This window comes from Silurus aristotelis (assembly GCF_946808225.1).
Source record: "Silurus aristotelis genome assembly, chromosome: 21".
Taxonomy (NCBI): Eukaryota; Metazoa; Chordata; class Actinopteri; order Siluriformes; family Siluridae; genus Silurus; species Silurus aristotelis.
The window spans coordinates 13,919,173-13,933,019 of NC_139594.1; the positions used below are offsets into that span (position 1 = coordinate 13,919,173).

The 13,847-nt window shown below is 37.8% G+C and overlaps 2 protein-coding genes across 2 annotated transcripts in view; both read left to right on the forward strand.

Annotated features, from left to right (window-relative positions):
• The first annotated feature begins 1,075 nt into the window (after window positions 1-1,075).
• Window positions 1,076-4,330, forward strand: ndufs5 (NADH:ubiquinone oxidoreductase subunit S5). Its single transcript, XM_083523868.1, has 3 exons — window positions 1,076-1,195; window positions 3,352-3,571; window positions 4,087-4,330. Exons 2-3 carry the CDS (start codon window positions 3,356-3,358, stop codon window positions 4,189-4,191), a joined length of 321 nt encoding a protein of 106 aa, XP_083379994.1. The 5' UTR covers window positions 1,076-1,195; window positions 3,352-3,355; the 3' UTR covers window positions 4,192-4,330.
• Window positions 4,331-8,283: 3,953 nt separating this feature from the next.
• The window catches only part of macf1a (microtubule actin crosslinking factor 1a), a 189,677-nt gene continuing 184,113 nt past the window's right edge, over window positions 8,284-13,847 (forward strand). Inside the window, exons 1-2 of the mRNA XM_083523443.1 lie at window positions 8,284-8,536; window positions 8,717-11,438. The gene's annotated coding sequence lies outside the window, so the exon portion shown is untranslated. The remainder of the gene's footprint in view (window positions 8,537-8,716; window positions 11,439-13,847) is intronic.

Consider the following 13,847-nt stretch of genomic DNA (forward strand, 5'->3'; position numbering starts at 1 on the left):
AACCTTATATATTGATTTTAATCCTCAATATCATGACACAAAATCCCAAACTGTTCATGCAAATAGAACATCTAGAACAGATGCCCAAAATATATATGGCAATCCCAAAGAAAAACAAAAGACATTTGGGATGTCTCTCATTATAAACTGTGAGGTGGTAGCTTAGCGATTAAGACACTGGACATCTGAAAGTCATAAGTTTAAATCTCAGCCACTCCTGGGACCCTGAGCAAGGCCCTTACCCCAATATCTGTTCATTTTTATGAATGAAATAAATTGTAAGTTGCTCTGGATAGATGTGAAATGTAAAAAAAAAAAGCACATTTATTTGTATTTATTTGGGCACCTCTGATCTAGCAGGTCCATCCAATCCAATCCGTCCAATATTTTTCTACTGGAAGGTCACCATAAAGAACGCTTTATCATATTTCCTTGCAAAGTAAAGAAATTCAATCAAACAATGCACAGTGTAATCTTCTCTGTAAGGTCACTCTAGGGGCTCTGTATCATGTTTTATCTGCACATCATCATCATCATCATCATCATCATCATTATACAGCACATATTTAACAAATCAGCTATTAATGTTTTTTTTTTTAGTTTTTACAAAACTTTATATTTAATTTCTCTACTAAACATGGCAAAGGACTCATTCTATTGAACGGGTGTGGTGCATCTGCAACCTTTTCATATTTATGATTATGTTTTCAGGTTGATGCCTGAGGTTGAAACAAATTATTAAAACTGGTGAAAAAAAAAAGATATCCATACAGATTAATAGAAATAAACTATGAATAACTTGTTAGAGAAAATTTAGTTCATACATAAAGCAATAGTTTCATTTCTTAACTTTTTTTTTTTATTTAATGCAAAAAGTAAAAATGAAAGAAAAAGAAAAACTTGCAAAATTTTATAAGAAAAAAAGATAGATAGATAGATAGATAGATAGATAGATAGATAGATAGATAGATAGATAGATAGATAGATAGATAGATAGATAGATAGATAGATAGATAGATAGATAGATAGATAGAGATAAAAAGAGACATAGCGCCCTCTTCCGTCAGCGCTTTCATGAACACGCTAATAATGAGTTTTGCAGCAATGTCGCAAACGCTGCATCCCCTTAACTGATTTACGGCAAGCCGTCAGTCGACAGTAGAGGGTCTGGAAAAGGTTAAAGTGAACCCGAAGTGTACGGTGACTTTTGTCTTTTTAAAAACCAAATTATATCATGTTGTTTATAAATGTAGTTATTATCGATGTCGCAGGAGAGCTTTCAGAGCGATATATTACAGTGTAAACATGTTTACTGTATGGGAAAGCCTAGCTTGAACAGTGTTTATGCTAGCATTGCTATATGGCTAATTAGCGCTATGCTGACAGGGTCAGACTCTATAGCGAAGTGTGTTAAAAGCTGATACACCATTTAAAGGTGTAGTTACTGAATGTAGTATTCAGGGCTGCAACTAACGATTACTTCGATAATAGAATAATCGGACGATTTTCCTCGATTAATCGGTTATTCGGGGTTAAACATTTAAATGTTATGTTTAGCATATTATAACTATATAAAACCCTAATTGAGAGTATAGATGTGTGTGTACTCAATATGTGGCTTTCGCATTTTTAAGTACACTTAAAAAATATAAATAATAATAATAAAAAAAACAATACATATAAATATATATATATATATATATACATTTTAAGTATATTTAAAAATGCAAAAGCCACATATTGAGTTTAACTATTTTTAATATAGACATTTTGAAGCTTATAGTTTCTGGTTGTTGAGGAGAGCATTGGGGTTTTCTGCTTCGAACAAATTCTCCCATGCTGTTTCTTTCTGTATTTGAATATGCAAATTGAAGCATGCTTACAAAAAATCTATATAAAATATAATACAACATTGTTTGGACAATATTTGTTTAAAAAATAGATATTATGTTTATTTGTGAAGATATAAGCATTGAGAATATACAATGAATAAAGTTTTGTATAATAATTAAATGATATACATAAACTAAATATACAAACATTCAAAACAAGCATTTGAACTTGGTAAAGTCGCAGTAAATCACGTTTGAAAACAGAAGTTAACTGTTGTAGAAGACAAATGCTATAAAAAGAGAACAGAACAGAGAAACGCAGCAAACTAACAGGCTTGATTTAAAAAAAAAAAAAGAAAGAAGGAAAGAAAAATATATGCTTTGGTGTACAAATGCATAAGCGTTAGCTGAAAACCACAACAGTGATTAAAAAAAATAATAATTTACTGCTGCTGTTGTATGTAGATGTAGTGTTTGTTTGCATCGGTTTAATTGAATCCATTACTATGTCACGAGCGAGCTGATTGCGCGACCTGATGCTCGTGAGTCACGACAGAACAGATCGAATGTGACAAAGATTCTACAGTTTTTACTTACCGTGCTGATGTTTCACCTTCACCCGTGACACCAGTGTGTTTTTCTTTTCACGTGCTCGTGCATCACTGAGGTACTTTCATGCTGCACAAGCTCCGCTTTGCATAAGTTCCAGGTACAGTTTTCTTTGTTGCATTTAATATAAAATGCTCCCATGCCTTGGATGGCTTGGGACGCACACTTGTTCCTGCTGCTGGATTTGTCCACTATTGTCGCAAGTATCATTGTTATCTTGTGTCACGCTATCCCGTAACTTGAGCAGTCCAGCAGTCCAACTAATCGAGAACGATTTGTTGACCACGAATTTCATTATCGATTATGATTGATATAATCGATTAGTTGTTGCGGCTCTAGTAGTATTTGTGTAACTGAATTTGGTAGGTCGGAATATCAATGTATTATCCGATGATTTGTGGTTGCTGTCATGACAACGTAAAATGAATGCAGATGATTTGTTTGAGAAGGCTGTACACTAATACTGAACACTAAAGCTCTGCTGCAGCATGCTCAGATACCTACACAGCATTGTGTAATTAATTTATTACAAATGGAATCTCTATGCTGATGCAGATGTAAATTACAAGGACTAATATCCTTTATTTAATGCCAAAAATCCTTTGGAAAGTAGTAGTTCAGTGGTCAAGGTGCTGGGTTTCAGATCAGAAGGTCAGGGGTTCAAGACCCAGTATCGCCAAGCTGCCACTTTTGGGCCCCAGAGCAAGGCCCTTAACCCTCTGCTCATAGTTTTTTGTATCATGGCTGACCATCTGCTCTGACCATCTGCTCTGACCCCAGCTTCCTAACACTGCTGGGGAAGAATTTCTCTGTGCTGTAATGTACATGTGACAAGTAAATGAAACCACATTTATTGTCTGTTTTTACTTCAGCCTTTATGTATTTGAATTGTATATATATATTTTTCTAGAACCATGCCGTTCGTCGACCTTCAGTCTCGCCTGGGATTCAACTTGGACCACTGGATCTTGGCCCAAAGTGGCGAGCAGCCCTACAAGCGAGCCGCTCGCTGCCACGCCTTCGAGAAGGAGTGGATCGAGTGCGGCCATGGCATCGGTCAGACCCGTGCTAAGAAAGAGTGCAAACTCGAATTCGAGGATTTCTATGAATGCATGCACCGACAAAAGACGGTACATTTAAGCAAATATTTTGTAGTATTTTTTTTTTTGCTTCTGGAAATGTGTACATTTGTAGCACAGCAAAGAAGAACAGCTTCTTTTTGTAGACGTTATGTTCTTCAGTCAGACTGTCTTCATGAGTAAACATCTAACTCTGCATTTTCAGAGAGAACAATTTGGGTTGCATTTCTGGTTCTGCACAGTTGTGCATTGTGTCCTCATAACCTATTATGATAACCTAACATATTGATTTTTTTTTTACTGTACTGCTCCAGTGTTTTGAATGTGTTAGATATATTTTTCTAATATTCTTAATCAAAGCCAACAGCTCTACTCTTCTTTAATCTCTCCAGGGAAGCGAGTGGAGCTTTTACAATGCTGAGCTGCATAAGATTTTATAATTGAGTGAAGAGTTCAGTAAACGAACCTGCCATTTCCTTTAAATGGATTCTTCCACTTTGTCTTTTAAACAGCACTTTTTCCACCTTGTTCTTAAATATTGAACATTCTTTCATCTTTTTACCCAGAACAAGCGCTTGCATGAGATCCGGAAGCAGAAGGAAAAGCTGATTAAAGAAGGCTCCTACACACCTCCTGCACATCACACCGGCAACGAAGAAGTTCGGCCCTGAACCCTGAGGTCTCAGCTCCCTGCCTGATGCGCTGTTAGACACTCGGCATACTGACTCACCTCGTGTATTATAATTATTATTACAACCCCATTGTTTATCTGTTCCACTGGAAATATAATAAATACTATTCATCATTTCATGTCTGTTTATGAGAGTTTTTGGACGGGATTATTGTCCCGGTAAATGCTTTCAAATGCAAATGTAACAAAATAAAAGAGGGCTAAATCTTTTTGTTGCGCAGTTCAAATAAAGTGAATCAGCAGATTCAGGTTGAAACTCTTACATCATAAAGTGGATTCTTATGCTGTAAAGCACAATGTCGCCTGAACTGAACACTTTCCTGTAGTGAAAAATAAACCATATTTATGCCTCTACCAAATCTTTTTAGAAAAAGCTTCACATCAACAGCAACGTATACATGTTTTCATGTGAGTATATATTTAAAAATCATTCACGGGACTTCCGCAAAATAGTCTTAAAAAATATTCAAGAATTAATTTTAACTTTTAAGAATGAATTACTGAAAACAAATAATCTTATGTATCTCCTGCACAAAAGCAACAATGGCAACTAAAATTAAATAAAACGATTTACAGGCACATTGAAGCGCAAGAATCACTGCGGTTAGGCCGCATCTTGAAAATACACGGTCAAACCACCCGCACTTTGGGTTGCGCGTCTAATCGTGCACTTACGGTATGGGTGGTGGGAGCCGTCAAAATAGATGTAAAGACGCTTCAGAACAGCGTTTCCGCTATAAAAAAAAAACCCAAAAGAAATTTCAAATCTCAGTGAATTTTCAATCATGTTCCACATTCACACATTTATTTAACATTTTTCTTTATAGGTTTTCTCATTCTTTTAAATCATTCTTATTTACAGTGTGTCTGTCTGTAGAGTGAATGTGGAACATGATTGAAAAAAAGGTTTAAAGTGATTTTGCCTTGAAATTCAAGACTATAATATACAGGGACACTGTAAATAAGAATCATTTGAAAGATTGAACCTTAAAAAATGTCTTATGAGTGTTTGAATATGGTGATTCACTGATTTTTCTGTTTCTTAAAAACTGTTCATTAGAACGAGCTTAAAATGAATTCAGTCAGTTTCACTCTGAGTAAATATCAATTAAATGAATTATTAAACATTTAAATGAAAGTAAAATAAAGGTGATTTTGCTTTTACATTTTACTGTAGAGTCTCAAACAGTGTTTGAATATGATTATATATACATATTTACACCACTACCAAAATTTTTTTAGAATTTGTGCTTTGCTAAAATAAATAAATAAATAAATAAATAAATAAATAAATAATAATGTATTGCTATTTTATGTTTTTTGTTTATTTGTTTTTTTATAGCGGAAACGCCGTTCTGTAGCGTCTTCACATCTATTTTAACCGCTCCCACCACCTATACCGTAAGTGTACGATTAGACGCGCAACACAAAGATATATATATATATATATATATATATATATATATATATATATATATATATAGAGAGAGAGAGAGAGAGAGAGAGAGAGAGAGAGATCGTTTCAGTTGATGTTCTATGCTCTGAAAAGTTTATTGTTTATGTCCATGTTCATGATTTACACAAAAAGTCAAACTCACACAAAACGAAACGTTTGTTAACTTTCTGTTTCTTTTTCATTCATATTCAAAAGGGAAGCAAGTGAAAGTAAAACAAAAGGCAGATTAGCAGGAAAAAACAGTCAGTTCACTAAAAAATAAAACTACTTATACTCTGGACAAAGGTCAAATATTGCGGGCGGGAGGTGACTAAAAACACGTCCCACGCAGGCCTCGACTCTGGAGCGTTCTGGACTAAGACACAAGACGATGCAGGATGAGAAATAGAGGAACGAGGAGAAAACAGTGAGGAGAAGGTTTAGGACAAAGAACACGACAGAAAGTTTCCAGAGTTTGGGATAATTTCAAACGAAAACATGAAGAAAACCGTACAGTGAGGGTACTCTCATTAGCAGTGTTGGGCCATGCATATCACACCTTCAGTGGATTCCTACCTGAATCCATCGATACGACTCCACCATCAATATTATAGAGAAACGCAGTATAACAGAGCGCTGCATCACAGACAGGAATCTCATACAGTGAGAATGAATGCATTACTAAAGCAAGACACCCAATGGACACAATTCAACACGTCTCCTTTCACTGTAGCCACAGCTGCACTGCCCTCATACAATTATCCAGCAGCAGCATCAATGTTAACCTCATAAAATGACAACCAGTCCCAGGTTTTCCGTGCATTTATTTAGTTCTGTTTGAGTTTTCCGACCATGGAAACCCCAGGGATTATGGTTTTTCTGGGGGATTTAAAGTCAAATTGTCTGTTGAGCACATGCTATAGGGAAGAAAACACAAAAGTATAAATGGTTCATGCTTAAAAATGAGTTTATTAGAGGGACAGCGCATGTAGGAGGTTTTGGAGACAAGATGAGGGAGGCGAGATTGAGATGGTTTGGACATGTTCAGAGGAGGGACATGGGGTATATCAGTAGGAGAATGCTGAGGATGGAGCCACCAGGAATGAGGAAAAGAGGAAGACCAAGGAGGAGGTTCATGGATGTGGTGAGGGAAGACATGCAGATAGTTGGGTTGAAAAAGGAAGATACAGAGGACAGGGGGGTATGGAGACGGATGATCCGCTGTGGCGACCCCTAATGGGAGCAGCTAAAAGAAGAAGATAAATGGTTCATGCAGTGGCGGTCTGTGCATTTGGTACCTGGACCTTCAGTGGGGACTTCCCCGACTTAATCCATCTCTTAAAAGCACCACTATCACGTCACAATTATAGAAACCATCAATACAATACAAAAACACAATATAACAGCGCGTGGCATTACAGAGAGAGAGTGAAAGAGAGGCATTTCACATGTGGAGGGTGTATAATATTTTACTAAAGCAAGAAAAGCAAAGGCTGTAATCCAGTGACAGCGCTCGTATTTACTGGTCTGGAAGTGGTGAACCTCTCCTCATGATGTCTAGCTTTTCTTGTAAATGTATTTTTAAGTATTTCCGAGACCAAATCAAATTTTCTTCCTTCGTAGGCGTAAAAAAGTCTAACTCTGATGTATTAATGTGTGCAGATCTACACACGTTTTGACAGTCGAACTTGGCTGTAACATTTTCCCTCTGACCAACCAATCAGAGGACGGAAAAATGCTGATGCTATTCTGGGCCAGCTAGCTGCCCTGTGAGGAGAATCTGAAATCTGATTGGTTAAAGAAACAGACTTATTGATAATATTCTCTAAGGTTAAAAAAAAATAGCAGTATTGACTTTGAAGGCCCTGGGCAGATTAGATTGACATGGCAGCACATAGAAGCTGAAATCTGATTGGACAAAAAATCTAACATTCACATACACGTACTGGAAGCAGTGCAGCCAAGAGAAACGCTGCGCAATTAAGAGAATAAAGTGTTGGGAATAAATTAATACAATTTCATGGAACAAATATTAGAATTTAGGTTGTAAATGAAGGTCAGTGCTTCTGATAGTGTTGAGGCCAGCAGAGAAGGATTTTCTGGCCCTGACCACCCGCCACTGGGTTCATGAAAAAGCTGAACAGTTTGCACAAGCTGCAATTTTTATGGAATATTGTTTTGATCCACTAGATGGCAGTAAGCAATCATGAAAGTCTTGTTGGCCAAAAGCAAAATGTTTTTTAGTCTGAGGACATGAAAGTCACTATAGGGACACATTACACAAGTATGGAATTGGTTTATTTATGTCAAAGTTTAACAGAAATTTCCACTTCATTTGATGGCAAATGTTTTTCATTGTGAAGAAAGGAAGAAGGTAGAAAAAGTAAATGGTGTGTCTAATCCAAAGAACAGAAAATGAAAATGAAATAACCAAAACAGTGAAAATTGATTAGTCAAGATGTTGCAAATCTTCAGGCCTGATTAGGGACAAATGCCTGATGACATCCAGCACTATTGCAAATGCCAGTAAGATTTGTGTCTGGGTGTGGGAGTGTCTTTATATCTTTGGGAAGACCAAATATGTCCAGGGGTGAAAGATATCTGACTTTGTGGGGACATTTGATTGGATTATTATTATTTTTTTTTTTTAAGAATACATCTTTTATTGAAAATAAAATAAGGCCCAGTCCGTTTTCTATTTGGTTACTTAGGCTAAGGCTAGAGGTAAATGTAGGCATAGACTCAGCATTAATTATTTTAATAGCATGAATTAGTTTAATAGCATGAATTATTTTAATAGCATGAATCATATAAAGCTTATTTATAATTATGCCAGTTTAATAAAGGGATTAAAAGACAAACCAGTGGGCGATTTTTATAGCTTAGAGCAGTGGTTCTTAACTTGGGTTTGATCGAACCCCAGGGGTTCGATCAAACGGCGGAGGTCAAGACACACACCCGACTCATATGATTCGTGATGACACGCCCCGCTTAAGAAGGGTTCGGTGGATGCGCATATGAAACTGGTGGGGGTCAGTACCTCCAACAAGGTTAAGAACCACTGACTTAGAGGATCCAAAAGTTGTTCAATGGAAACTGAGGAAAGTGGAAAGTGATACCAGATATTGTTCATCTACAAAGCCATCTCTAACAGAATGCCAAAATGGAGCATACTCATATATTTAAAGTGGAAAACATCTGAAATGATACAAAGCTACACAATTGTGAGTGAACATTCATGAAACCTTATACATTAAAAGTATTTGATACATATTAAATTCATAAAAATAGATTTCGGTTTTTCTTCTTATCTTTCTCCAGGATGTATTTTTTTTCCTTTCCCAACCTGCTAGCGCAAAGCGGAATTGTACAGGGTGATGCAGTAGCACAATGAAGATTTGCATGGGTTGGAGTGGAGGATCTACTGCTATAGAGCTCTGACCTCAACCCTACTGAACACCTTTGGGAGGAACTGGAACACTGACTGCACTCCAGGCCTTCACACCTCACCCTACATCAGTACCTGACTTTACTAACACCCTTGTTCATGAATAAGTACAAAGCACACTCCAAAATCTAGTGGAGCATCTTCCCAGAAGAGTGGAGGGACATATGAGAGCATATTGGGACTGAATGTGGAATGTGATGCTCATAAAGCAAACTTTTGCCAATATAGTGTATTTCTATAAAACAGAACTAGTTTTACAACAAAGGTGAGTTTTAGAGCTCACAATAATCATCCCTCATGTGGAGATAAACTATTTTCAGTGTTTCACCTGCTGTACTCTCATCTACAAAGAAGACATCAAATAATTCACATGCAGACTACAAGCATTTTAGACTGATTTAGGTTTTTGTTTGATTAAACCATCAGTGTTTGGTTCAGTTAATCCTCTGCTGTTGAACTAAATTCCTGTGCTTTTAGTCACACTTCAGTAGCTCTGACTACCATCTACTCACACAGGAATCCATACTGGCTTTTGTGTGTGTGTGTGTGTGTGTGTGTGTGTGTGTGTGTGTGTGTGTGTGTGTGAGAGACCTCAAGTCTGACCTAAGATTGCATTGTTCTAACTCCAATCTATTCCTTAAACTTATTGCATCATAAGTTTCTTAATCACTCCAACATGTGAAGATTGTACCTACACTATAAAAGCCACCGAACAACCAGAAAACCAATACAGTGATAACACTGATCATTATGTTACCCCGTATCTTGCACCGAGTTACACAACAGACACGTCTCCCTGTCAACCAATGTCTAAAACCCTTTGTGTTATGTGGAATCCAGGCTTTTTTCTATGTGGAAGACAGTATTAGTTATGGTTATGTGTTTAATAGCTTTTCTTTTAGGGAATTGCGTCTCATTATTATAATGGTTAGGTAGGAGATGCACTGCTTTTAAGACTATGTATTGTTTAAACACACTGAAACACTAAAGCAGTATTCGTATAGATCTGGCATATTTTCTCCGACATTATAAATGTTGGAAGATTGTGAACTTTGGGTTTTTATACTGTGCATAACCTGCCCCTAGAGGACTGCATAGTGTTCATTTACACAGTATTCTGTATTGGATTAGTCATCAAATACTGTGTATTTGATACACTATATGGTCCAAAGTTTGTTGACACACAACACGCAGTCATATACTGTATATGCCACTCTTCTGGGAAGGCTCTAGTTCTTAGAGCATGGCAGTGGGGATTTATGCTCCTTAAACCACAAGGACATTAACAAGATCAGGTCCTGATGTAAGTGAGGACGTCTTGGGTGCATTCTAAATGTTCTAGTCCATCCTAGAAGCATTCAGTTGGGTTGAGGGCAAGGTTCTGAACAAGACAGTCAAGTTCTTCCACACCAACCTTTCCCAATCATTTTGGTTTTCATGGAGCATGCACAAGTGCTTTATACTTGTCACATGGACCTTACAGCAAAATCCTTTCTTCACATATCCCAGTGATGTTTGGAAGCTGGGGAACGGTGCCCCTGGAGTAGATAGCGTTGAGTGCCTTGCTTGGCAGTGCTGGGGCTTGAACTGCCAACTTTATAATGTGTAACCCAAAGCCTCAACCACTGAACCACCACTTTCCTAATTGTCATGCTAAACCAGAATTTCTGTTCCAGTGAAGGCTAACGTTAATGCTACCCAAAGAACATAGACATTTTATACAGACTTTGGTTTGGGGAAGAACCACATATGAGTGTGATGTGATGGTCAGGTGTCACTACACTTTGGACTAATCCATGCTCATGTAGTCCTACATCTAAATCACAGGCTAGACTTAAATCAGCAACTGTCTAAAAATGAATGCATTTTAGTTACAAGCCCTGTTATTAGTAGTATTATTACATGGTCAGCTCATCAGCTCAGTAAGGTGTGTGAATGGAGATTGAGGAATGTGATGGTGGTGGAGGTGTGTGTGTGTGTGTGTGTGTGTGTGTGTGTGTATGTGTATGTGTGTAGGGGGGGTTTAAGGAGGAGGAGGAGGAACAGGATGGAGAGAAGCCGACATTGAGGCAGAAGAGGAGGTGGGGGAAGAGAAGGAGTGAAAGAGGGAGAGAAGGAGGGATATGAAAAGGAGGGGAGCAGACAGCCATTACCGCGGCACTCGCTCTGTGTGTCCGTGTATAGTCCTGCTCTTCCGTTCCCCGGGATCGCTGTGATCGCTGGAGGATCGAGTTTCCCAACCGTCCATTAAAGCCGGTGAATTCCAGGTTCGTAGCCGGGTTTATCCTCTCATCCCTGCCCGCGTGGCTCTGGCTGGGGCTCGGGGTCTCTCCTGCGATCTCCGGTAAGGCTTTCGAAATGTAGCTCCTCAGGCTGTCTGCATGTGTGATGGCTTCTCATCCTCATTCACTGCGGTCTATTCAATCACTCAGAAGCTCTAATAGACGACAGTTGAATGCATGCGATCCAATAGCAGTAGATGCATTTAGATCTGATTAACGGCAACTATTTCATTAGGGAGATTTTTTTATGGTGGCGCACCAGCACTGTGAACACCACCACCACCACCACCATCATCATCATCATCATGATTATCATCATAAGGAATCCGGCATGCTGTATGGACAAAGGCTTGCTCACTGACCGATCACATCACCAGCCAAGCCCAGATTTCACATCACAAGCTTTTATTTAAATAACACTTGTGAAGTAGTAGCAGATGTCTACTACATCCAGTAAGGAAAAGGCTTCATAAAAAGCATTTTATTGAATCCATGAACCCGAAAGCAGCAGAGATGCCGACACATTTCTCTCCTCTAACATCCAGTACAATTCAGTGTCTAACCCAGAATCCTGCACACACCCTGAACAGGAAACTGAAAGTCAAATACATCATTGAGTTTAATACAAAATCGAGCAAAGGAAAGTAGGTCCAGGTTTCCATGATGAGGTGAGAAGAGTAGTAGGTCATACTGTATCAAAATGCTCCATGCCCTGAATACTCCATGGCCTGTGCTCTATACAGCACATTTACCAGGAATGTACTGATTTTTTTTAATGATATATTTATCAGATCTCTCTCTGAGCGTTTGCTCTTACAGACATTCTCGCAGTATCTGTGCTGACAAGCAAGCATTTTACTGAAGTCCAACTTCTCCTTATCACTGAGTGGATACAATCCATAGTACAACTTGCATCCTTGATAGGTATCATTATCTTGGAAATGTAGAAAACCTATATTTGATTTTGCACACCGCAATTTGGTCACTACGCAATTTCCACAAACTGGCTGGCACTCCATCATCCAACAGCCATCAAACTTTCATCTAAAATGCATGAAGTCAGCCAGGCCCATGTTTTGAAACTTCTTCTTATGCTACACCACAGAGCAGTTTAACACACTCAGAGTAAAATGCTATCTGCCCTCTTCCACATACCTACGCTCAAACGTGTTCATGATTAACTTGTGCTTTTTTGTTTGTTAGAATAGTGTGTGTGTGTAAAGCCTGTACATTCACTTAATGTAGAACCAAGGAATAAAAAAAGTGAATTAATAAACAGTTTATTAAATACTGTTATATAGTGAAATCTGTGACCATTTATACCAATTAGTGATCCAATAACATCCTTGTGTTCTTCACTGAAATATTTACTTTATACAGAATATTGGCTTAATAGTGTTTGTAAATGCAACCAACTATTTACAAACCAAGTTTCATTTCATCTGTAGCTTCTGAAACATCTAACATATAGGTGCCATGAATGTACCTCTTTATTTCTATGCACATTTTTATCAGCCTCTTTTGCCTCGTCCACCAGGGCATATTATTCAATTAGTGGACAGCATAGAAATGACAACTGTAATTGTGTGTGTGTGTTTGGTGCTGCTACTAAAATGTATTAGTTGTAGCAGCCATATTTGGATAGTAGTTTATACTTGTAAACTGGACACAGGTTCCTTGTAAGGCCAAGTTGTCAGCACACCATTAGAGAATGGTTCATCTTTTTTTCTGTGCACAGTTTATGTGAAATATTCTATGGTCATTTATTAGAGTCAGAATTCAATCCACATGGCTGCTGTGGAGTGGATTGGTTTGGTGGACATACAATTAAATTTACATTTATCCCATTATCCAGAACAACTTACAACTGAGCGGTTGAGGGTTAAGGGCCTTGCTTGCAGCTTGGGGGTGCTGGGATATGAACTCGTGATCTTTTGATCCAAAGTCCAATGCCTTAATTACTGAGCTTCCACCTCCTAATACATAGAAATATCCAATTATACCAGTGACACAAACAATACCCTATAATGCTATTTCCATGCCAGTATTTATATAACGGAATAAAATCCGTTTGGTGGTATTATAGTGGTCTCTTTGGATTGCTAGATGAGGTAGATGAGGGTTGAGACATTGTGGTTATCCAATAGATCGGTAATTTTATGTTTTAATTTCAAGAACCTTCAAGAAATTTCAAGAAATTTCATTTTCTGAGAATGAATAATGTCCAGTCATTGCAACTTCATTATTGTTCTCAGAGTAGTGAAGCAGAAATGCATGTATATTATAGTGAGATCAAACTATTCATTCAGTTAACAATAACTCCAACAATAAGAAAGAATGTGAGTCCATTAGTAAGTGTATTCATGCCATGGGCTCTACAATGAGCACTAAGTTTAATAGGCTTTGTTGCCTAAACAGGGTGCTAGAGCAACACTCTGTTCTTGTGAGAATCATGTGAGCTGTTCCATGTT

Bases quoted from the DNA above. Each gene is read 5' to 3' on its own strand.
- ndufs5 (XM_083523868.1), top strand. From the start codon at position 3,356: ATGCCGTTCGTCGACCTTCAGTCTCGCCTGGGATTCAACTTGGACCAC. The intron at 3,572-4,086 runs GTACATTTAAGC...CTTTTTACCCAG, and splicing joins GCATGCACCGACAAAAGACG to AACAAGCGCTTGCATGAGAT.